Here is a 26358-nt window from a genome sequence, read left to right on the forward strand (position 1 = left end):
GGTGACAAAAAAAAAATTGCTTTTTTTACATCGTTTTTATATTATATTATATTTATATTATTTGCGGACCACAAAACACATCACTGTCGTGTGCATATAGCCTTAGGCCCCTTTCAGACGGGCGTTGCGGGAAAATGTGCGGGTGCGTTGCGGGAACACCCGCGATTTTTCCGCGCGAGTGCAAAACATTGTAATGCGTTTTGCACTCGCGTGAGAAAAATCGTGCGTGTTTGGTACCCAAACCGCTTGGGATCGGTGTTCTGTAAATAGTATTATTTTCCCTTATAACATGGTTATAAGGGAAAATAATAGCATTCTGAATGCAGAATGCAAAGTAAAACAGGGCTGGAGGGGTTAAAAAAAAATAAAAAATCATTTAACTCACCTTAATCCACTGGCTCGCGTAGCCGGCATCTCCGTCTGTCTTTTTTTTACTGTATAGGACCTGTGGTGAGTATTAACTATAGTTCAAGGACCTGGGATGACGTCACTCCGGTCATCACATGGTACGTCACATGATCTTTTACCATGGTGAATCACCATAGTAAAAGATCATGTGACGTACCATGTGATGACCGGAGTGACGTCATCCCAGGTCCTTGAACTATAGTTAATGCTCACCACAGGTCCTATACAGTAAAAGAGACAGACGGAGATGCCGGCTACGCGAGCAAGTGGATGAAGGTGAGTTAAATGATTTTTTTTATTTTTTTTTAACCCCTCCAGTGCTGTTTTACTATGCATTCTGTATTCAGAATGCTATTATTTTCCCTTATAACCATGTTATAAGGGAAAATAATAATGATCGGGTCTCCATCCCAATCGTCTCCTAGCAACCGTGCGTGAAAATCGCACCGCATCCGCACTTGCTTGCGGATGCTTGCGATTTTCACGCAACCCAATTCATTTCTATGGGGCCTGCGTTAAGTGAAAAACGCACAAAGAGGAGCATGCTGCGATTTTCACGCAACACAAAAGTGATGCGTGAAAATCACCGCTCGTGTGCACAGCCCCATAGAAATGAATAGGTCGGTATTCAGTGCGGGTGCAATGCGTTCACCTCCCGCATCGCATCCGCGCGGAATACTCGCTCGTGTGAAAGGGGCCTTAGACTGATATATGTAAGCGTGCCTTTTTTCGGCCAGTATTAGTTGCAAATTTGGTGCAATTTCTAAGCCTCTTCATGGGTGGCGTAGTTTTGTTTGTCAGTGATGTGTTGGGCTATGTGACAATTTTTTTTAAATAGTCGCATGGGGGGTAGATGTGCACCTATTCACAAACATAAACATGTGTATTTGGCTGCAACTTTTTATATCTAATATAGGGCTTTTCATCTAATATGCGACTTTGATCTAATTTGCAACTTTTTCGCCGCATTTTAGCACCTAATTCATGAGCCAACCAACTAGTTCTCTAATCGATCCACCTGCACCCTGATGAATATAAAGATGCATCGCCTAATTCATTACCTGCTGTGCAACTCCTTATAAATACTATGCAATAGTGACAGGCTAATACACTACGTTGGTCTAACCCAGTGCTTCTCAAATAGTGGGGCGCGCCCCCCAGGGGGGGCGCCAGGCTCCGTAAACGGGGGCTCGTTCAGGGCCGGCCTTTGGGGTGTGCGAATTTCTTCTGTATAATGCCGGCAGGCGGGCCGGGCGGCCGGCGTGTCCCTCAGTGATGTCACGTGCCTGCGCCGCCTGCTTTATGAATGAAGCAGGCGGCGCAGACAAGTGACGTCACTGAGGGACGCGCCGGCCGGCCGCCCGGCCCGCCTGCCGGCATTATACAGAAGAAATTTGGATATACTGTACTATTAGGAGTGAGGGGGGCATGTTTAATAACTTTAAACGGCGGCGGCGGGCACACGGAATCTGTGGATGGCACAGTTAAGGGGTGGGGGCACTGTGGATGGCACTGTTATGGGGTGGGGGGTCTGTGGATGGCACATATATAACAGTGCCAGCCACAGATCCCCCTGTAACAGTGCTAGCCACAGATCCCCCCCATAAGTGTCCGTGATCCACAGATCCCCCCATAAGTGTCCGTGATCCACAGATCCCCCCATAAGTGTCCGTCATCCACAGATCCCCCTATAAGTGTCCGTCATCCACAGATTCCCCCATAAGTGTCCATCATCCACAGATCCCCCCCATAAGTGTCCGTCATCCACAGATCCCCCCATAAGTGTCCGTCATCCACAGATCCCCCCATAAGTGTCCGTCATCCACAGATCCCCCCATAAGTGTCCATCATCCACAGATCCCCCCATAAGTGTCTGTCATCCACAGATCCCCCCATAAGTGTCCGTCATCCACAGATCCCCCCATAAGTGTCCATCATCCACAGATCCCCCCATAAGTGTCTGTCATCCACAGATCCCCCCATAAGTGTCCGTCATCCACAGATCCCACCATAAGTGTCCGTCATCCACAGATCCCCCCATAAGTGTCCGTCATCCACAGATCCCACCATAAGTGTCCGTCATCCACAGATCCCCCCATAAGTGTCCGTCATCCACAGATCCCCCCATAAGTGTGTGTCCGATCCACATTTCTTTCTTTTTTTAATCTCTTATACGTTAATAAGGATACAGTGTTTTGCAGAGGTGTACTTATAACAATTTTATAGACAAATGATACTATTTACAGTCGCGCGGGGGGCGCAAAATGTTTTCTTCTTCCTAGGGGGGGCAGACAGAAAATAATTGAGAAGCACTGGTCTAACCGCACTCTAAAAAACAGACGAGCATAATAAATGACTCCCTTGAAGTCAGTTTTGCTTGAGTCTGTATTGGCGCACTTTATGCCTCATTTATCAAATGTCACATGTTGTTTGATAAATTTGTCTTATCCTTAAATCTAACACTTTTGTCTAAAGGAGCTACTCTGGTTTCCCTACTCCGCTCTCCTCCTGGAGTGAAATTGTGACTTTTTAAAAAAATAGCCTCAGTGATGAATCTAGAGTGAATTTATTAACATAGCTAACCCCACCCACTTTCCCAACCTTATTTCAAAACTGGAGTAGTCCAAAAAGTTGCAAACATGCCCTCTTTTGCGACTTTTTCAAGCCAGCATTCTGGAGTGAAGGCATGATAAATCAGTGTCAATATTTTTTGTCCATAGTGACCATAGATCTCATTTCTAGACAGAATGGGGGTCATTTATTAAGGTCGTCTAGAATACAAAAATAGTCGCAAAGGGCATTTTTGCAGTTTTTACATAAAGTATGAAAGATGGGAGCGGGAGGGGGCAATAGAGGACTAGTGTGAATGGTATAATTAGTTTTTTTGGTTACTGAGCCCTGATGTAATTTTGGAGCTGTGGTTCCAGTACAGGGCTCCCTTCTTTACCACTTTCAGTCCCTGCTGGACCGGAACTATGATATGTCATCTACACACACATCACTGCTACCGGTTAATTAATGGCCTCAGTAGTGGCAGCAGTCACATACTGTTCCTGTCAGTCACCACTCTGGTCATGGATTGCAAAGCAGAGGTGACGTGCATGTAGACAGCATGTCACGCTACCGGTCCAGTGGGGACTGAAAGCAGAGGAGAAGGGAGCTTGGCACTGGAACTAGAGGACCGGTGACAGGATAGTCTTTTTTTTTAACCCTTGCATCATGCCTAATCCCAGTCTCAATTTTAAATAATAAATTTCCCTTTAAAAAATAAAACAAGTCTACCTTTTGCCTTCAACAGAGGAAACCGCTTTGTGGGAGCTCTAATAAAAAACAGCACTGCCTGGTACACTGTCTCCATAGTCCTCAACACATCTGCCCACATCCAGGTGCATGTCCTGAGTTGGAAATATCCCTTTAACTTTATCTTTAACTCTCTCAAATCAATATTTAGTCTGACCATCTTTTGCCTTCAAAACAGTATTAGTTCTTCTAGATACACTTGCACACAGTTTTTAAAGGAACTTGGCAGGGAGGTTGTTGCAAACATCTTGGAGAACGAACCACAGATGTGGAGATCTGAGAGTGTAGGCCTTCTGTCTCTTCTTGCAATGATGCTAAGACCATGGCTCTGTGGGGGCCATATCATCACTTCCCGGACTCCTTATTCTTGTTTGCGCTGAAGATAGCACTTTATGAAATTGGCTGTATGAATGAGGTCGTTGTCCTGCTGCAGAATAAATTTGGAGCCAGTCAGACGCCTCCCTGATGGTATTGCATGATGAATAAGTGTCTGCCTGTATTTCTCATCATTGACGACACCATTAATCCTGGCTAAATCCCCAACTCCATTTGCTGAGCTCCATTTAGTCAAAAGAAAAAAATATATTTTGCTTCTCTTAATGAGAGCAATAAACTGGAGTTCCATTTGCACAAAATGTTCAACTTAAAGGGGTTGTCCGGGTTCAGAGCTGAACCCGGACATATCCCCTTCTTCATTCAGACAGCCCCTCTAAGATGAGCATTGGAGCATTTCATGCTCTCCCTTGCCCTGTGCTGAATCATGCAGGGCAAGGGCTTTTTCAGCAGATCCTGTGACGTACCGGGTCTCTGCTAGGCGGAGGCCCCTGCCTAGCAGTGTTCCCGGTGATATCACCAGCACTAATGAGCGGGTTTTACAGACTAGGGCAGCGCTAAAGCCCTCCCAATAGTGTAGGTGACGTCATGGGGAACACTGCTAGATGGAAGCCTCCACCTAGCAGTGTAAGTTTGTAAATAGAGTTGAGCGGACACCTGGATATTCGGGTTCGACGGGTTCGGCCGAACTTCACAAAAAAGTTTGAGTTCGGGACCTGAACTTGACCCCGAACCCGAATCCCATTGAAGTCAATGGCGACCCGAACTTTTGAGCACTAAAATGGCTGTAAAAATGTAATGGAAAGGGCTAGAGGGCTGCAAATGGCATCAAAATGTGGTTGAGAGCATGGCAAGTGCTCTGCAAAAAAATGTGGATAGGGAAATTGTGGCACACCGAGCATGAGTGCTTGGCCTGTGTTCTGGGGACTCGGAGCTCCCCTTTATTCAAACAAATAACTGTCCCTTCTCTCCCTCTCCATCTTCCCCCACATCCTAAACCAGACCACCGCCGTAAACCTCTTAGTCCCTGACCCAGGGGTGACAACGATCACTGGCCTCCACGACACTTTATATAAACATGCCTGTATAGTGGACAGCTTCAAAGGGGTTTATTACTTTATGATATGGGCATGCTTCCGGAGGGTGGGGGCAAGCTGCTCTCCACAACTTCCTGTCAGTGGGAAAATTCAAAAATCTTACTCCGGTCATAACTCGAAAATACAGCTCAATAGATATTATTTAGGTACGCCATTTTAACGGTCAGGAGGTGACGGTGCCACACATACCAAAATCCAACCACTTATGTTAAATCCTGGCTCAGAAAATCAGTTCTTCTGATTGGGGTCATGTGGACACCCCGTTTTTGGTGCCCCTGTGACTCCAATACTGAGAGCTGAAAAATGAGCCCACAATTATCGGGCGGGCATTCTCCTGTGTAAAGTTATGGGCAGAAATCCATTTTAGACCAGATTTCAGCATGACTGACCGGTCATAAAAGTCACAGCCAACCCATATGTCACGCCCTAAAGGTGGGTTTACAGACTGCCTGGACCAATTCTTATAAATTGGACAGAGCAGATTGTACTGAGTCCCCCACTTTGAGGCCAATCTGATTGAATGAGGATCCGTGTCTTTCTGTCTTGCCTCAGGACCTGATAGCTGCGAGTCTTTGTGTGAGTAAAGTAGGCGTCAGTTTTATTTCATCCTTTTTATTTTAATAACTGTTCTGTGTATATTTGTATGCTTCTGTTTTTTAAATTTTTATTAAAACCAATTATTTAACCTAGCACGGGCAATATTTTTTAGGGCAATTAGAGTTCCTAATTTTCAGCTACCTGTTTGCTTTAAAATGCGAATCTCAGAAGTTTAGTAGTTGTTAGAAGGAACCGGCAACAATTTGATCTCCCGCGCAATCTGGTAGATTGTAGGAAGCAGAGTGATCAAATTCGATAATGGGTGTAGTGTCAGTACTTGTCCCGATTGACTGCTGGTACCTGATCCCGGTCTGAATAGGTACTGCGACCTGAGGAATCGGGCAAGATCCTGACAGAAATGACTTTAAATAACATAAAATACCTAAAAATAAAAAATTATAATCTTGATCTAGGAGGACGAGGTCTATATAGAGTAGGAGGTTGAGGAGGCGGTGGAAGTGGCGGTGGAGGAGGAGGAGGAAGTCTACACTGCTTTTTGCTTTTAAATTTATTTATATTTTTTTAAATTAGGGTACACCCCAAAACATTGGGAAATATAACCTGTGATAACCCCCTCCAGTCGTGCTAAACACACGTTCAGACAATACACTGGCTGCAGGGCAGGCCAGCACCTCCAAGGGGTAAAGGCCAAGCTCAGGCCATGTGCCCAATTTGGAGACCCAGAAGTTGCAGGGGCTGACCCCTATCAGTCAGTTCGTGTAGGCGTGTGCACACATACTGCCCCCACCATGTCGCACGTCCCCGTGATGTTCACGATCCAATTTAATATCTGCTCTATCAACTTTCGATGTCCTTTTATGTGCCTACCATGGTGATCACGGGTGGCGGGGAATCAGGGTTCCAGGCCAGAGAGGGAGCGTGAGAAAGAGAGACCACATCCAAGGTAGGATTCATTTTTCAAATTTAAAATTATAGAGTTGAAATATGGGAGAAATTATTAAAGCGTAAAAGTGTGACAACTTTTCAAAGTTTAAGCATTGAATGAAAGGATGTGGCGCGCATTAATTACTGAATAATATATTACATTTTATTCCCTGTCACCTATGCAGAGCAGGTGTTTATTCACGTCTAAAATTTTATAATGTCAACCCAAGAATGTAACAGAAAAATTATTGAAATTTATTAAGCTGTCAACTAGGTAGAGGAGGGGTATATTACACCCAAAAATTGGTGAATTTCACCCAAAAATGTAACTGACTATTTTTTTTTTCCGGACTACTAGGTATAGGAGTGGTACATCAAATCCAAAAATTCGTGAATTTCACCAGAATATAGGTGTAGGTAGAAGCGGCGGTGGAGGACGAGGTAGCCAACACAGGTTTTTGGTTTTAATTTTATTTTTTAAAATTAGGGTACACTCTAAAAGAGTGTGAAATATCCAAAATACAAGAATGAGCAATTGCGCTGCAGTATAACAATGGCTGGTTAGTGCCGGTATACATGTCTATTCTGCACAAGGTACGGACAAGTCCTGAGGGATCCATACCTGGTTCATTTTAATGAACGTGAGCTTGTCCACGTTGGCTGTGGGCAGGCATCTGCCCTTGTCTGTGATGTCGCTCCCTGCCGTGCTAAACACACGTTCAGATAATACACAGGCTGCAGGGCAGGCCAGCACCTTCAAGGCGTAAAGGGCAAGCTCAGGCCATGTGCCCAATTTGGAGACCCAGAAGTTGAAGGGGGCAGACCCGTCATTCAGTACGTGTAGGCGTGTTGGTGAAATGCTGCATCCTGCTCAGAAACAGAAACACTAACCTAACTCTGACTCCTTGCTAACACATTGCTGCCACCTGCTGGTGAACATGGAAATTACAGCAATATACATTTGACAAGGCTTATAATGCACATTTGTGAGGATGTTATGTAAAATTATATCAGATGACAAAGGTAATGCCCTTAACAGGTTGTAGCGGGGTAAAAGAGTTTTGTAACACAACTCTGGGGTGTTACATATGTCCGGGTTCAGCTCTGAACCCAAACAACCCCTTTAAAAGGACATGGTGAATATTCAGTTTTGGCGAATGTCAAGTGATGGACATTTTTCTTGAACCTTCTAAAACCTACTGTGATCTTTGGACTTACCTCATCTTATGCTGTATAACTGTAGTCCCTAAGACAGAAAACATCTGAAGATAGAAACCAATTTTTAATTATTTTAATTCAGCTTGAAAATTTTTACCAAGGTCATATATGTCATAGAGGGATATCATCTGGAGAGTTCGGGTCAAGTCCTAGGAACGTCCATCTATATGCTGTAAGGTGGTTAGACCCTGGGCAGGGTTCCTACTTCCAGAGGAACTGCACTGATAACGAACCAGGAAAATCGACCTGTAGGGTATGATAAAAGTCATGGAGGGGGAAACAAACACAAGGCCCCTCTGTCCCTGGTAGCAACACCTGATACCCTAATAAGTGGCCCATTTTATGCCTCTCTCATGTATATACACTACGGGGGTCATTATCACACTGGTGTATGGTAGAACTGGCTTAGTTGCCCAGAGCAATCAATCAGATTCCTCGTTTCATTTTCCAAAGGAGGAGTTTTGTCCAAAATGAAAGGAGGAATCTGATTGGTTGCTATGGTCAACTAAGCCAGTTCTACTTTACACCAGTGTGCTAAAAGAAATAGTAGAATTGTAAGGCAGCTCTCACCTGCGATGGTTAAATCACCTGTTGTGCACGGATGACGCACCTGGATGCGGTGAAATCCAGAAAATAATGAAGAAATATCCAGCCCAGTTCAGGTGAAGTATTGTAACTTTATTCCAGCGTTATAAAATCTGTATACAAGTGTAAATCGACGCGTTTCAGACCTCTTGGATATGTGGGTCCTTCCTCATGACAAACAGTGTGATAAAAGACTCCCTACGTTCATACAAATCAAAATTCCTCATCATAAAAGTGCTGACCAAATCCCTTACAAATTCCTTAAAATCTGACATGAGAAGTATGATTACCTTATATAACACCACGGCGCATCAAAGACTATAAAGCATTGCCGTACCTCTGGCAATTCAAAAGTTTTACATTTCAGTTTTTCATCTTTATTATGGATTTTCTATCAGCAAGGCAGCCAGAAACAGTACATCATTTACGGCCGGACCTCTGACAGTGAATTAAGACATTATTGATCCAATAACATTAGAAGGAATCAGTGTCCTAAATATAGAAAGCTGGGGGAAATCAGGCAAATAGAGAGAGCTCCTGCTATTAGCAATGGCAGTGTCATTTTTACTCAAGGTCATTTGCAACAAAAATCATAGGAGATTTCTTTTATGAATGCATTTGAATAATATATATTTCATTATGTGTCTCTTTACATTGGTTGTTTTTCAGCACTTGCATGCTGGGTTCTAAACTTAGGGTGTGTCCACACAGTCAGGTTTCCTGATGCAGTTTTGGAAGCCAAAACCATAAGTAAATTCAAAAAAAGAGGAGAAGACATATCTGTGATTTACACTTTCTCTTCTTTTATGTTCCACTCCTGATTTTGGCTTCCAAAAATGCATTAAGAAACCTGACCTTGTGGCCGTACCTTTACTAAAAGCAACACCTTGCATGTGCAGCGGGCCTCCCCACAGGGCCAATCATGTTCCGGGATTATAGGAATGCTGAGTTGTGTGATGCGACCTTAATAGTCTCTGTGTGTGTCACAGTGCTCTTACCTGGATACCGTTGATCCCCAGGGTTAGGCCCCAGAGCAGTAAAGGGGAGAGTTGTAGGAGCTGAAGAATAAGTCAATTCCAGACTTGGTGAAAGTTCAACAGCTTTACTTGAACAAACTTGCATCCAGACAATATTCGGTCTTTCTATTGGTTCCAGCAGGTTTTAAGATAAACTGGCAGGCAAACTTGAATATTTTGCTTGCTTTCATTATGCTGTGCTAAACTCTGGCTTTGGTCTGATTACTGGACTCTGTAGTGGTTCTGGTACCTTTGGATTGAGGTGCCTTTGACTGTTGACCCCCTCGTGATACTGTCTCTTAATCTGTAAGGAGTCTATGAGCTGCTACCCTTGGGAGACTCCTGCTGCAGGAGGGGGCCTTCCTCTCACTACTCTATCTTTCATGTCTTTTTAGCTCCACTGTCGAATCTAAACTGAACACAGCTTCCTGCAAGCCCCCCGCCCCCCCCCCCCCCCCCCCCCCCCCCCCCCGATAGACAGGACTAGCCCACTTTTGCCCAAAAGGAGGAGAATTGAATGGTAAGTCCATTCTATCTAAAGGTCTCTCTGACATATACACTGCCACCTGCCGGTGAAGCAGGCACATTACATCAACATAACCGTTTCATAGCAATATTATGAATGCACAGTATAGGAGGATTGGGAATAAATCCACAGATTACATTATTGTAAGCCATTAGAGACAGTAGCAGGGTGTAGGAATGGTAGTGCCACTCTGGGGTACTACACATGCATAAGAAAAAACATAGATATATTAAAGAGCTTGTCTGATTCCAATAAAAAAAAAAAACTCAGAATGGTGTAAAATAATAAAATAACTGATATTCACCTCACTGATCCTCTCTACTTCCTAGTTCCTTGACACACAGGCAGGGCTGGCCTTAGGTGTTCAGGCACCCTGTGCGAGCTAATCTTGTGTCGATGGGTTGGCTGCAAGAATGATCTCATATCTGAAGTGACCAACACATCTTCAAACGGTCCTCTTCTTGCATGTGCTGTAGGATTGGTACCTGCAACTGTTTCTCTGTGGGTGGAAATTCCTCTACCAGGGCCCGCAACAGCAGAATGCAGCATCTCTCGAAGCACGGCCTGGAAATGCTGCATTCTGGCAGCCCTCTGTGATGCTGGTAACATGTCCGCCATTTTATGTTTGTATCGGGGGTCTAAGTATGTTGCCATCCAGTACTGGTCCCTTCCCTTTATGCTTTTTATACGGGGGTCCCTCTTTAAACACTGGAGCATGAAGGCCCCCATTTGCACTAAACTGGAAGCAGTGGAGTGGCCTGGCTCCTGCTCATCGTTTAGGATAATGTCGTCCTCGGTCTCCTCCCCCCAGCCACGGACAGAACCAGGGATCCCAGAGAAGTTTAAAGCATGCTCTTCTTGCTCCTCCTCCTCCTCGACACCATCCTCCTCTGACTCCTCTTCAGACTCCTGTTGACTTGTCTCAGATGGAGTAGCCCCCCTAGGAATTCATCCAGCATTGTGACTTCCTCATCTTCCAGCTCCTGCTCCTCGACGGCTTGATCAATGACACGACGCAATGCACGCTCCAGAAAGAAGGTGTAAGGTACGATGTCACTGATGGCGCCCTGGCTGCGACTGGCCAGTTTGATGATCTCATCAAATGGCCGTAGAAGTCTGCATGCATCGAGCATGAGCAGCCACTGGCGCGGTGAAAAAAAAAACAAGCTCCCCAGAACCTGTCCTGCCACAGAGTTCGTACAGGTAGTGGTTAACTGCACGTTTCTGCTGGAGCAGCCTATCAAGCATATACAAGGTGGAGTTCCAGCGTGTAGGGCAGTCATAAATCAGACGTCTGATGGGCAGGTGGTGTCGCCACTGAACGTCACAAGGCAAACCATGGCCATGTAAGATCTTCTAAAATGGCCAGAAATTTTCCTGGCCTGCCGCAAGACGTCCTGGACCTGGGGTATTTGGCAACGAATCGCTGCAAGACTAAGTTCAGGACGTGTCCCATGCATGGCACGTGTGTCATTTTGCCCTGTTTTAGCGCGCTCAGCAGATTGGCACCATTGTCGCAGACCACTTTACCAACTGTCAAATTGAGTGGGGTTAGCCACTGATCGGCCTGTGACCGCAGAGCTAAAAGCAGTGCAGGACCGGTGTGGCTCTTGGCTTCCAGGCACAACAGCTGCAGCACAGCATGGCAACGTCTCACCTGGCACGTCAAATAGGTTCTGAGGAGCTTGGGGGGTGTAGCGGAAGAGGCAGTAGCAGTGGAAAAGGAGGAGACGGAGGATGGAAGTAGGAGGAGAAGAAGAGGCAGGCCTGCATGCAATCCATGGCGGTAACAACAAATCCACACGGGTGCCACAGGTTGCATGCTTGACAGCCATCAGAAGGTTCACCCAGTGGGCAGTAAGTTATGTACCTTCCCTGCCTATGTTTGCTAGACCACGTGTCTGTGGTCAGATGTATCTTGGCACCGACACTGTGTGCCAGAGATACATTCACTTGCCACTGAACATGGCCTTATAGGTCTGGGATGCCCTTCTGGGAGAAATACTTCCTTCCGGGGACCTTCCATTGCGGTGTGCCAATGGCCACAAATTTTCTAAAGGCCTCCGAGTCCACCAGTTTATATAGTAGTATTTGGCGGGCTAGTAGTTCCGACAAGCCGGCGGTCAGCCATTGGGCAAGAGGGTTATCGGCGCCATCAACTTTTTACGTTTGAACATTTAGGCCACGGAAGCCTGCCTTTTGCCAGATGAACGCGACGACGGCACGGTGGAAGGTGGAGGACAAATAAGAAGGAGATAGGAGAAGGAGAAGAGGCAGGACGTGGAGCGCCGGCAGTTTGGCTTTGTGGGTTCTGACGGTGTTGCTCCCACTGGGCTCGGTGATGGGAGGCCAGGTGCCTTCTTAAGGCGGTCATCCCTAGGTGTGTTGGGCTTACCGCGACTTATGCGTTGACAACACAGGCTGCAGATGGCAACACTATTGTCAGCAGCTGACAGGTTAAAAAAAAAGCCCACACTGCGGAGCCATGTGTCGGCGTCCTGGGAGCGCCAGATGTGACCGTGCATGGTGGATGGCTCGCTCCAGATACATTTGCAGTCTGCTTTTTGCCTCCTGAATTCTGCCTGCTTCTCCTCTTTCTCCTCCCTATCTGCTGCTCCATCTCTCCCTCTGAATTCCCCTCCTCTTCCTCTCTTGTGGGCACCCACGTGACGTCCATCGACATCGTCACCTTCACCACCACTGACATTAGAGATCTCGGAGTAGGCAGCAACAGCGGGGACCACCCTCCTTGGGCTGATCTGGGTACTGTCGTCAGACCGCTGGGTGGCGGCCGTATCTGCCTCCTCTTCCTCATCCGATGCCAAGAATGGCTGCACATCAGTAATGTCTGGAAGAGAAAATAATTCTTCTGACTCGAGTGGAGGGGCTATGGTGGCGGTGGTGGTGGAGTCTTTGGGGGTGCACACAGCAGAGAGTGAGTAGGGTGCAGATACAGAGGATGAGGAGGGTGCAGAAGCGGAAGGCTGAGTGAGCCACTCAACCAACTCTGGTGCGTCCTTTGACGTAATCGCATGCACCTACTCCAACTTCCCACTTAGACTCCGGCCTGGGGCACCTGCCCGACCCCTACCACACATGCGGAAGAGGCCTGCCTCTTCCTGTCATTTTCAAAATGACCCTGTGACAAAGTCCCTATAGAAGAGCAGTATTTGTGGAAGCAGGTATATTGCAGGTCTCAATCAATATTTGGTGGAAGCCGGTAAATCAATTCTCTCTATCAGTATTTTGTGGAAACAGGTATATACAGTAGAACTCAATAATGAGAATTTGCTGGAAGACGGTAAATCAAACCCCTTAATCAATATTTTGTGGAAGTTGGTGTATCGCAGGCCTCGATCAATATTTGGTGGAAGACGGTATATCAATTCCCTCTATCAGTGTTTTGTGGAAACAGGTATATAGAACCCAATAATGAGTATTTGCTGGAAGCCGATAAATCAAACCACTTAAAGAGGACCTTTCACCTGGATATCCTTAATCTAATTATTATTCTACCTTATAGTGTGGCCCCCCACTGATGCCTTGGCACTTTTTTTTTCTAAAGAACCCCCGTTCATCCACTGTGGTACAGTTTTGGTACCTCATATGCTAATTTTTTGTGGCCCTATTAGCTAGCGTTTGGTGTCACTAACAGTCTGTCCCTGCTCCACACAGCAACCTCTCCCTACACTGGCAAAAAATTGAATGTAAAATGGCTGCCAGATCACATTTATTTATAGGGTGTGTCCATGTGCTGAAACATCTCAATTGGCTGTCCTGTCCTACCTGATATATGTGTTATAGGTCAAAGTTCGGCGCTATGCAAAAAAATTTGGTGCGTGTCGAATATTGCCATATGCAAAGTTCGCCGCGAAACGACCGCCGGGCGAACCACAAGGCCATCTCTAGTCTGACTAAATTAACCTTTGTCCCTTGAAGAGATTGTATTAGAGTAGACAAATATGGTCTTGGGTTGTGTCTGGTATTGCAGCTTAGCCTCCTTCAAGTAAATGAGCCTGAGTTGTAATACTGGACACTGCCCATAGACGAGAGTGGCGCTGTTTCTGGAAAAAAAAAAGCTGAGATATTTTTCTTATCTCATACCAATCCATTTAAAGGGTATTTCAGAATTTTGTTATTGATGCTCTAATCTTAGGATAGGCCATCAATATCTGATAAGCGGTAGTCCAATGCTTCAAAACCCTGGCAATCAGCTGTTTCAGTTTAGCTCTAGTCCTGAAAGTCAGCTCCGGAAATACACAGCTCCCTCTATTGTGTTGTGGATGGAGATGGTTACTGTGTAGTACCTTAGACCAGAGTTGTTTTGTTATTTAATGTTATGTTAACCAACTCTGACAGAGCTCCTGCAGGAAGTTCGGGTGTGGATACTGGATCTGCCCTCAGTCAGCTTCTAGCAGAACAAGGGGGTGTAAATTCCATGCTGCACTCCTCACAGGACTGGACCAGTGTTACAGAGAATTGCCTTCTCTAAAAATTATCTACTGAGTTAAAGACTTTGCTGATCAAAGCTGATAGACATTAATGCTGAGAGGGACATTGTTGAGACACCCTTGACATGGATCTTAAGCCCTGTATCCCTCAGTTGGAAATTACCGCCAGCATTGCAAAAGTAATATTGTAATATTGCCAGCCAGAGATTCTGCAGAGAGAGACTCTAGGAAGATAGAAAGGAAAGAGTACTACATTCCCCATCCTTGCTGAAATCCATATATTATTATCTGTGGAGATTTGCACTGTGAATTGTAATTGTGCGTTGATACTGTTGGTTGTACTACAACTCCCATTCTGAACTTTTGTAAAGAGATATTTATTTTTGGATATAAAATGAAGTGACTGGCACTCGACCTTTGATACCATGTATTTCCAATTTATTTGAAAAATAAAGTGATTGTGCGTAGAGAGGTTCATACAATACGTAATATCGAATGAGAACACTTGGTAATAGATAAGGTATGTACAGTCCTGATCAAAAGTTTAAGATCACTTGAAAAATGGCAAAAAATCATATTTTACATTGTTGGATCTTAACAAGGTTCCAAGTAGAGCTTCAACATGCAACAAGAAGAAATGAGAGTGAGACAAAACATTTTTTGAGCATTCAATTTAATGAAAACAACGAATAAACTGAAACAGGCTGTTTTTCAGCTGATCAAAAGTTTAGGACCACACCTCCAAAAAAAAACGAAACCCCCCCCAAAACAGAAATCCAACTTCCAAACATGAACTCAATAATGAGTAGCTCCGCCGTTATTGTTTATCACTTCAAAAATTTGTTTCGGCTTGCTTGATGCAAGCGTTTCCATGAGGTGAGTGGGAACATTTCTCCAAGTGGTGAAGATGGCCGCACGAAGGCCATCTACTGTCTAGAACTGTTGTCCATTTTTGTAAACTTCCCTTGCCGTCCATCCCCAAAGGTTCTCAATTGGAATTAGATCAGGGGAACACGCAGGATGGGCCAAAAGAGTGATGTTATTCTCCTGGAAGAAGTCCCTTGTCCTGCGGGCATTGTGTACTGTAGCGTTGTCCTGTTGAAAAACCCAGTCGTTACCACACAGACGAGGGCACTCAGTCATGAGGAATGCTCTCTGCAACATCTAGACATAGCCAGCGGCCGTTTGACGCCCCTGCACTTCCTGAAGCTCCATTGTTCCACTGAAGGAAAAAGCACCCCAGACCATTATGGCGCCCCCTCCACTGTGGCGCGTAGAAAACATCTCAGGTGGGATCTGTTTGTCATGCCAGTAACGTTGGAAACCATCAGGACCATCAAGGTTACATTTTTTCTCATCAGAGAATAAAACTTTCTTCCACCTTTGAATGTACCATGTTTGGTGCTCTCTTGCAAAGTCCAAACGAGCAGTTCTGTGGCGTTCAAGGAGACGAGGTCTTTGAAGACGTTTTTTGTTTTTGAAGCCCTTCAGTCTCAGATGCCGTCTGATGGTTATGGGGCTGCAGTCAGCACCAGTAAGGGCCTTAATTTGGGTCGACGATCGTCCAATGTCTTGACGGACAGCCAATTGGATCCTCCGGCTCAGTGCTGGTGAAATTCTTTGGGGTCTTCCACTTGACTTTTTTGTTCCATAACCCTCAGGATCATTTAAGAAATTCCAAATGACTGTCTTACTGCGTCCCACCTCAGCAGCGATGGCGTGCTGTGAGAGACCCTGCTTATGCAGTTCAACAACTCGACCATGTTCAAAAAGGGAGTTTTTTTGCCTTTGCCATCACAACGTGTGACTACCTGACAGAAAATGACAATGAATCCACATCTTTGCACAGATTTGGCCTTTTAAAGGCATGTGGTCCTAAAATTTGGATCAGCTGAAAAACAGCCTGTTTCAGTTTAATCGTTATTTTAAATTAATTTAATACTCCAAAAATTTTTTGTCTCACTAATTTCTTCTTGTTGCATGTTGAAGCTCTACTTGGAACCTTGTTAAGATCCAACAATGTAAAATACGATTTTTTGCCATTTTTCAGGTGGTCTTAAACTTTTGATCAGGACTGTATATAAATAAATTAGCAGATGAGATCACTTGTATATAAACACAGATAAAAATTGCAGTTATGAACACCTATAAAAAGACCTATAAAAAATTTGCAAACATTGGCTTATGTAAAATCGCAGATAAGGACACCTGTAAAAAAAAATCGCATAGAATAGCTGAATATATATATATATATATATATATATATATATATATATAAATATAGATAACAATATAATAATCGTAGATGAGTTCATACAGCTAATACAGATGGATGTTGATACTTTGTAGTTCCAATACTAAAATTAGTGGGTGATGCTTAGATGTTCCACTGCGAATTGGAAATATGTAAAAGAACGCATAGAATAGCTGGATAGAAATATAATCGTAGATATAATCGTGGATGAATTCATACAGCTAATACAGATGGATGTTGATACTTTATAGTTCCAATCCTAAAATTAGTGGGTGATACTTAGATATTCCACTTGCTCAATATTGGGCAAACGATGTCCACATTTCTGACTATAATGAACAATGTCAATTCGGAAAAAGGGAATCTTTGAATAGTGACTTATTTCGAATCAACAAATCGAATAGTGGATCGATAATGGTTGTTAGTAGGTCTGCACCTATGCTACTACGTGGCGTCCCACGGAGCGGGCAGTAACCGACCTTACCTCCCTGCTGTAGGTGACTCAGGCCGTATTCTTTTGCCTCTAGGTACGATACCCCGCGTGGTCCTAGGAGCGTCAACTCGACGTCCCACGTGCTCAGGTAGGTTTGATTTCTGGCTGTGCGGTCGAGTCTAAATTATCAGAGGTGGTATGAAAGTTCATGAGTGAGAAGCGCTTCTATCTTTCAAATATTTTGTCGATGAAAAGTCAAGAGTAGGTCCTGGGAATCCAAACCAAACCATACGCATTTCGGAGTATACGCTCACTCCTTCCTCAGGGGTCAACACCTGACTAGAGCACCTATCCATTCCTTCAGTTGGGTGAGCCTCTATTCCTTTTCTCTTCTTAGATATTTATTTTTACCTCCGGCCTGATAATTGACTCCAGTACCATACTCCGGCCATTGCACCATACAACTCCTGCCTTGCACCAAACCTACAACATCAAGGTCACTCCAACTACCATCAGACAGGAGCCCCAACATCAGGAGTGCCCCGAGGGAAGAAAGGGTGCGCCCTCCTTTCACTGCCTTGGCCCTGTATACAGGTTTTGGAAATAATATATGCATTATATTGCATTATATTTTATAGATTATGAGGAATTTATTTGTGTGAATCAGAGACGGGTAGGTGACTGTACATGTGTATACTTCATTAGTATGTACCGTATTTTTCGCCCTATAAGACGCACTTTTCCCCCCCCAAAAGTGGTGGAAAAATAGCAGTGTGTCTTATGGGGCGAATGCTGCATTTTGCCGAACTCTCAATGATATGCCGCGCCGTGATGCCGCGCAGCGGGTGTATCAGCTGAGAGGGAGGAGGGGCTGGGGGCCGGCATCTCTTTTTATAATAACAGCGGGGCCCCGTGCAGTGACTGTATTCTACTACACGGGCCCCGCTCACTGTATATACCGTAATCTTATCTATAATTGTGGCATTGTTAATAGTAATCAGCGCCTGTATCACTTACAAAAAGCGCTCGGTAGCAGAGAGGAGGGAGGAGGCAGGCCGGGAGGACTGGCGCTGGCAGCGTGAGTCACTACGTCACGTGCCTGCGCCACCCACTTTATGAATGAAGCAGGCGGCGTGGGCGTATGACGTAGTGACTCACGCTGCCAGCGCCCATCCTCCCGGCCTGCCTCCTCCCTCCTCTCTGCTACCGAGCGCTTGTTGTAAGTAATACAGGCTCTGATTACTATTAACAATGCCACAATTATAGATAAGATTATAGTATATACAGTGAGCGGGGCCCGTGTAGTAGAATACAGTCACTGCACGGGCCCCGCTGTCATTATAAAAAGAGATGTGACCCCCACCCCCTGTATTGGGGGTCATTCACACTACAGGGACACTGTTATGAAGGGGATCTGTGGATGACACATATATGTGTCATCCACAGATCCCCCCCATAACTGTGTCATCTACAGATCCCCATAACAGTGTCATCCAGAGACCCCAATAAGAGCCACCCACAGATCCCCCATAACAGTGTCACCCACAGATCCCCCATAACAGCGTCACCCACAGATCCCCCATAACAGCGTCACCCACAGATCCCCCATAACAGTGTCACCCACAGATCTCCCATAAGTGTCACCCACAGATCCCCCATAACAGTGTCACCCACAGATCCCCCATAACAGTGTCACCCACAGATCCCCCATAACAGTGTCACCCACAGATCCCCCATAACAGTGTCACCCACAGATCCCCCATAATAGTGTCCTCAACAGATCCCCCATAATAGTGTCACCCACAGACCACCATTAGTTCAAAACCCACCAAAAGCACACTTTTTTGTTCAAATTATTTTTTTTCTTATTTTCCTCCTCAAAAACCTAGGTGCGTCTTATAGGCAGTGTTCCCTCTAAGCCTTGGCAGCTGCTGAGCGGGGTCGGCTCAGAGCTGTGCACAGCGCCATCAAAGGTGGGCGATAGGAAAACCTAAGATAATTGTCACTTCAAAGAGCATACAAACCTCTGCGCCATCCCATACAATACAGTATAACCCCTGCGCCATCCCATACAATATACAGTATAGTCCTCTCTGTGATCACTGGACATTGCTCTCCATATAAAAACCATACAGGGAAAAAAAATCTTTGATCCAGAGAACTTACATAGAAAAACTAATAACCAAGAGGCTAAACAAAACCCAGTTTCTGACCCTTATGTTAAAACATAACTTTCATTTGATTGCTTTAATACCTAAACACCTAAATATTTTTTTTATTTTTTTTAAAAAGCTGCTGTTTCTCTAGATGACCTTATGTTAATAGTAGTGGTAATAGAGTCTCAAGGGTCTATAAAAGCAGCTACACTATTTTTTACAAACCATTGAGACTCTATTAACACTACTATCAACATAAGGTCATCTAGAGAAACAGTAGGTTTTTCTTTTTTTTCTTTCTCTTTAGGTGTTAAAACATAACTTTAATTAGATTGCTCTAACACCTAAACGGGGAAAAAAAGAATTTTAAAAACCTGCTTTTTCTCTAGATGACCTTATGTTAATAGTAGTGTTAATAGAGTCTCAAAGGTCTGTAAAAATAGTGTAGCTGCTTTTATAGACCCTTGAGACTCTATTACCACTACCATAAACATAAGGTCATCTAGAGAAACAGCAGGTTTTTAGAATTATTTTTTTCCTTTAGGTATTAAAGCAATCAAATGAAAGTTATGTTTTAACATAAGGGTCAGAACAGAACCGCACACAAAATGTCTCCTGCGGAGTGAAGAAAGACCTTGCTAAGTGCTAACCTGACACTGGCTAGGACATCTAACTTATACATCTTCTTGTATATAGTGATATGGAGCATGCTGGTATAACCTGGGCATCTCCTGTATATAATTATATATGTACAGCTGGTATCAGTTATACATCTTCTTATATATAGTGATATGAGGCATGCTGGTATAACCTGGGTATCTTCTGTATATAATTATATACGTACAGCTGGTATAAGTTATACATCTTCTTATATATAGTGATATGAGGCATGCTGGTATAACCTGGGTATCTTCTGTATATAATTATATATGTACAGCTGGTATAAGTTATACATCTTCTTGTATATAGTGATATGGAGCATGCTGGTATAACCTGGGTATCTTCTGTATATAATTATATACGTACAGCTGGTATAAGTTATACATCTTCTTGTATACAGTGATATGGAACATGCTGGTATAACCCAGGCATCTCCTGTTGTATATAAAAAATGGTATATCACCCGTGGGTGATGTGAGACAAAAAGCGCTTTTTGTCTCGCATCACCCATGGGTGATATACCATTTTATATATACTTTCCTAAGGAGAACAATAGCTCCTTGATAGACAGCAAGCAGCGGGATCTTCCTATTAAGGTAGATTTACACATCCAAACAATAGGAGCGCAGGGGGGACCTTTTACTTCCTGTTTTATATAGTTATATATGTTACTTTTCCCCCCATTTTCCTTGGCTGAGACAAGCAACATTGCCAATGCAAAACCTGAAGGGAATGCAATGCTGTTCCAGAGAGACTCACTTTAGCCTCTCTAAGATGGCGGCGCCAACCAGCATTCCCTTGTTTTGGATTGGCGAGTCTGCTGTGATAAAACCTCCCGTACAGAACATGCTGTTTTCATTGCTTTCACAGACACAGCTCCTGCTGCCCACATGAAGGACTTATCACTATCAGGCTAGGCCAGAGACGCATTCACTTCACTCACTCTAGCCTATAGGATTAAAAATAACTTTGATTGTTTAGTGTTCTCCCCGACTACTGACATTCTACCGTCATTGATTGCTGAGCTGGTCTCTCCTGGTATTTCTAGAGTGTGAACTCGTAACAAGAAGTGGAGAACAGCAGGGGACAATAGTGGCACTAGTAGACTACTAGTGCCACTATTGTCCCCTGCTGTTCTCCACTTCTTGTCACGAGTTCACACTCTAGAAATACCAGGACAGACCAGCTCAGCAATCAATGACGGTTTCTAGGATTTTACTTATTGTAGGTAGCCCATAAGAGAAACTCACTCTCACTGTGTGCCTCTGGCCTGGCTCTAAGATGGCGGTGCCGCCGCCACTATCGCACCTTACTGCCTGCTGCTGCTGCTCAGTCCTCCTCTTCCTGCAAAAAGAAGGAGGAGGCAGAAGTAGCACGTGGTAGCTGGTAGGCGGCGCCCCGCTGTGCTGAGCCGCACAAGACTACGAGGAGGACGTCGGCGCCGTCACGCAGATGAGTCTGACGACAAGTGCTGGCATTTTACCAGCAGCGTCAGCGAACTTAGCGGCACGCTGTAGGCTGAGTGAGCGGGCATTATAAAATTGTGAGCGGGGCCACAATAATTGCTGCGCGGCCGCCCACCCGCGCAGCTTAGAGGGAACACTGCTTATAGGGCGAAAAATACGGTATGTAGCTCCTTTTCTCTCACAGATAAAGGTCCTGGAATATCCTGTATCTCTTACATATGCTGATTGGTAGAAAACAAAAGGCACCCAAAATGTGTGAATAAAACCTGAGTGTCATAAAATGCTAAAATAACTAGTTGACCAATAATCAGTTTCTGGGCAGGCAGGCCCACAGACTCTCAGATAACCGATATGGGCGTTGGCAAGGATGGGGGTTGAGAGCTTTCAAGGAATAAAAGATCCATGCTTTGGGGTATATGGAGGAAGCTGAAGGAAAAGCTGGGAGAAACTTGGAAGGGGACTGCTGAGGAGACTGATGGACAGACCTAAAAAGGCCATGTGTGGTAAATATGTACTGTAAGATTTAAAGGGATTCTGTCACCTCGTTTTACCCTATAGAGCTGTGGACATGCACGGCTAGATCGCCGCTAGCATCTCCACAATATACCTGTCCTATAGCGCTGTGTCCTTTTATTGTGTTTAAAAAATTATTTTATAGATATGTAAATGACCCTGGTAAGGAGCCCAAGGGGCTGTACTAACCTTCCTGGTGCCCAACCACGCCCCCCCCTGTGAAGGAGCCCAGCACCGCCTGCGTTCTCCGAATCTCCTCCTTACTCACAGTTAGATTGCTGTCATCTCGCGATGCGCAGTTCCTTCCCTGAGGCTGATGTCAGCACAGGGAAGGAACACTATAACGGCACTGCGCATGCGCGAGCATCGCAAGATTACGGCAATCTAACTGTGAAGAAAGGAGGAGATTCGGAGAACGCAGGCGGTGCTGGAGTCCTTCACAGGGGGGCGTGGCTGGGCTCCAAAAAGGTTAGTACAGCCCCTTGGGCACCTTACCAGGGTCATTTACATATCTCTAAAATCATTTTTAAACACAATAAAAGGACACAGTCCTATAGGACAGGTATATTGCGGACATGCTAGCGGCGATCTTGCCGTGCATGTCCGCATCTCTAAAAGCTAAAACGAGGTGACAGAATCCCTTTAAGGAGTTGTCTGCTGTATACGTTTTGTCATCTTGGATTGGTGACGTAATTGTAATTATTGTTATGTTATTGTTCCACTGTAACTCCATACTCATTAATAATAATACTGTAATATCAATTTTCCACACTGTACAATATATCTTTTTTTATACGTTCACTCTTGTGTCTCATTTATTGCATCCAACCTCGAATCAAACCCAGTAAGAGGATGTATTGTATATAGTATATATTTAATATATATTTATATATAATAAGTTCTTACAGTCCTAGGGAGCAGCAGTGTGAGGATTGCCACTGTGATTGACTGTTAAAGCCAAATCCACTACCACTCCCATCCTCCGCTCCTCCTGGGTTGGCTGGCACAACTGCAGTGCTGCTATAATCCACTTCAATGGGAGCTGCGCTGCTGTTACCTCCAGTGGATGGAGCTGTGTATTTCCAGGTCAGACTTCCAGTGCTGTTAATCAGTGGGGCGAGGGACATCGGACTCCAACAATCAGATTTTGATGACCTACTCTGAAGATAGGCCATCAATAATGAAATCCTGAAATGCCTCTTTAAGGATGGAGCTAATTCTTTTTCTTTGCTGATAGCCAGAACTTTTTTGTATTTATGGTGATGCAGTTGTATTAAGTCTTGTATATAATGTCAAGTTTGATTTATATTCATTCTTCCAAGGAGAAGGCAAACAAAAGCAATTCTGCCTTTGCTACACAGTTTTCAGTGCACTATGAATAACTATAAATGCTAACCAATTTGTGTTTTGGTTTCTTTTTTTTTTTGCTTTTGTTTATGTTTTTGTGACAATTTTTTGGCATTTTTGACATTAATTTTATTCAACTTTAACATTTTCATTCGTTTTGATAATTTGCTAATTATCATGCTTTGCAATACCTACAGTATTTCAAGCAGTTTAAATAGTTTATCTTTAAAAGTATAATTTTCTGATGACAAGCTGGTGAAGCATAGCACAGTAGTTGAGAAAACGGGCTTTCAAAATAGGACATTCTAAATATGCTTCATCAATTTTATCTATTGTTCCTAATCTGGTCTATTATAACGCTCTCTAAAGGTTCATTCAGACAACCATACCCGTTTTGGGGTCTGCAAATTGCAGATTCGCAAAGCATGGGTACCGGCTGCGTGCTTTCCGCATTTTGCGGATCAGAACGTCCTCCTCCTGTGTAGAAATGCTTATCCTTGTCCGCAATAACAGACAAGAATTGGACATGTTCTATCTATTTTGCGGGGCCACGGAACGGAAGTACAGATGCGGACAGTACACAGTGTGCTGTCCGCATCGTTTGCGGCCCCATTGAAACGAATGGGTCCGCATTCATTCCGTAAAATTGCGGACCGGATGCAGACAAAAATATACATGAATGGGCCCTAAAGATGAGGCATTCTGCTTCCACTCTGAGTCTGGGGGATAATCTAATCAATGTGTTGTCTGAATAGTATGATAATTACAATATACTTTTTTTTTTGTCAATTTATTTATGCATTTCCAGGAGGAATAACATAGGGGTGGCACAAGATTTCTGTTTTAATGTATCGATCAGACAGAAAGCTCAATGAGTACTAAGTACTCTAGTTAGATTACACAACAGATTGCAAGCATTAAACTTGTGAATTGTTATATTATTGTGTAATTATTAGGGGAGTGATACTAGCATAGTGTGATTTATTAAAGTGGGTGAGTTTGGTTTTATGTAGGCAAATATAAAGAATTGCCTGTGTTGTTCATTTTGTTTCCACTGCTTCTGGCCTATTTCTCATCTTGAACATATTATGTACTTTTTGAGAAGCCTTTATATCAGGAGTAGTGTGTATATAAACTTTTATTCTGCCAGGTCCTGCTCTTACAAGTGACCAGGAGGCGGAGCTTCACTGAGAAGTGCTCTTTGACCCTCCCCTCTCCCCCATATGATAGCTGTAGTGGATTCCTGGTTGGATGCTGCAGCTCTCACTCAGAGCAGAGGGGAGGGTTGTGAAGCAGCTCAGTACAGAGAGCACTTCATAGTGAAGCTCCACCTCCTGTGCACTTGCAGCAGCAAAACCTGGGAGAATAAGGTGCATTTGTCCTGTTCTCCCCATCCCCTACCTAGCAAAACTGCTGACAGACTCCCTTTAATAAAGTATCCAGATGAGCAGGAACTGTCTGTAGCTCCTTAAACTCAGCAAAGCAAATGATTATGATGATCCACTTTTTGGCTATATAGAATATGTGCACGCCAACATTTAATGGTAATCTTTGGTGCTATACTTGAACACATGATATATCATCAATAAGGTCCGATATGTTATTTAGGATTCATGTCGTAAGAAAAAGACCCTTGTGACAAGTGATTGTTTTTGATGTTACCTCCAAATTGGGGTTGTCTTCTGCTGGTCCTTTGGGACTCATTATTGAGTCAGAGCCTAGACCCACTGTATCATTCTGTGATACTTTAGTGGGCCAGTCCTACTTTGGTCATGGGGACAAACCCCCCACCAATGACATCTGTTGAGTTTTGCTGGTGATATATCACAAGATGTAGAAAGGTAAGCCTTTTGATTTAAAGGGCATTTCCATCTAATAAAATTTATACTGCAAAGCAGGAATCATAGGAGGAAAATGTACCCAAATCATGTTAAAAAATTTTTTGACAAAAAGATAAAGTCTGTACAGTTTTCTAACAAATTATTTCTTATTCCTATTATAGGTTTTGGAATGACCACACCAGCCACTGTAGCAGGGAAAGTGTTCCTCATCTTCTACGGCCTGTTTGGATGTGCTGGTACAATACTGTTTTTCAACCTCTTTTTGGAAAGGATAATATCGCTCTTGGCATTTGTAATGAAAGCTTGTCACGAGAGACAGTTACGAAGAAACGGGCTTCTACCTCCAACAGTCCGAAGAGGTTCATCTGTATCAGAAGTTGACAGCCTCGTTGGGTGGAAGCCATCGGTTTACCATGTTATGCTAATATTGGGCATCTTTGCTATTACCCTCTCTTGCTGTGCATCAGCCATGTATACCCCAGTGGAAGGGTGGAATTACATTGATTCTTTGTATTATTGTTTTGTCACTTTTAGCACCATTGGATTTGGAGATCTAGTAAGCAGCCAAAATGCTGTGTACAAATATCAGGGATTATACAGGTTTGGAAATTTCATGTTCATGCTTTTGGGAGTCTGTTGCATTTACTCGCTTTTTAACGTCATATCGATTGTAATCAAGCAAGTTTTAAACTGGATTCTAAAAAAATTAAGGTGCCGATGCTGTAATAAGTGCCATAAATCAAACCCGCGTCTTGGACGCCGAAATGCCATTACCCCTGGATCTCGTTTTCGCAGGAATAAGTTGTCGATGGAGACTGATGGAAACTATGATAGTGACACAGAAGGAAGGAGGTTGTCTGGTGAGATGATCTCCATGAGGGACCTCACAGCATCCAACAAGGTGTCTCTTGCCATTCTACAGAAGCAGTTATCTGAAACAGCCAATGGTTACCCTAGAACTGTGTGCATCAACACAAGACAAAACGGCTTCTCAGGAGGGGTCGGAGCTTTAGCCATCATGAACAATAGGTTGGCAGAAACAAGTGATTCTAGGTAGAGTCTTTTCAAATTTCTATATTTTCATTAACATTTTGTAATAAGAAAAAAAAACTGAAACTCGTGGTAAAAAAAAATATCCTGGACCCTAAACCATTGAAACACCCATTACATTTGCACTGAAATTACTTCTCCCATTTCATCATCTTCTGGCATTTCATGCATAAAAGGAAACAATCACTCTTATCCTCTCAGGCAAAACTTGATATGTTTACG

The 26358-nt window shown here is 44.0% G+C and overlaps 1 protein-coding gene across 1 annotated transcript in view; it reads left to right on the plus strand.

Annotated features, from left to right (window-relative positions):
• KCNK12 (potassium two pore domain channel subfamily K member 12) overlaps positions 1-26143 on the plus strand; it is a 173346-nt gene extending 147203 nt beyond the window's left edge. The window contains exon 2 of the mRNA XM_040427561.1: positions 25248-26143. Coding sequence (XP_040283495.1) covers positions 25248-26143 — 896 coding nt within the window. The remainder of the gene's footprint in view (positions 1-25247) is intronic.
• Positions 26144-26358: the final 215 nt, after the last annotated feature.

This window comes from Bufo bufo, chromosome 4 (genome assembly GCF_905171765.1).
Source record: "Bufo bufo chromosome 4, aBufBuf1.1, whole genome shotgun sequence".
Taxonomy (NCBI): domain Eukaryota; kingdom Metazoa; phylum Chordata; class Amphibia; order Anura; family Bufonidae; genus Bufo; species Bufo bufo.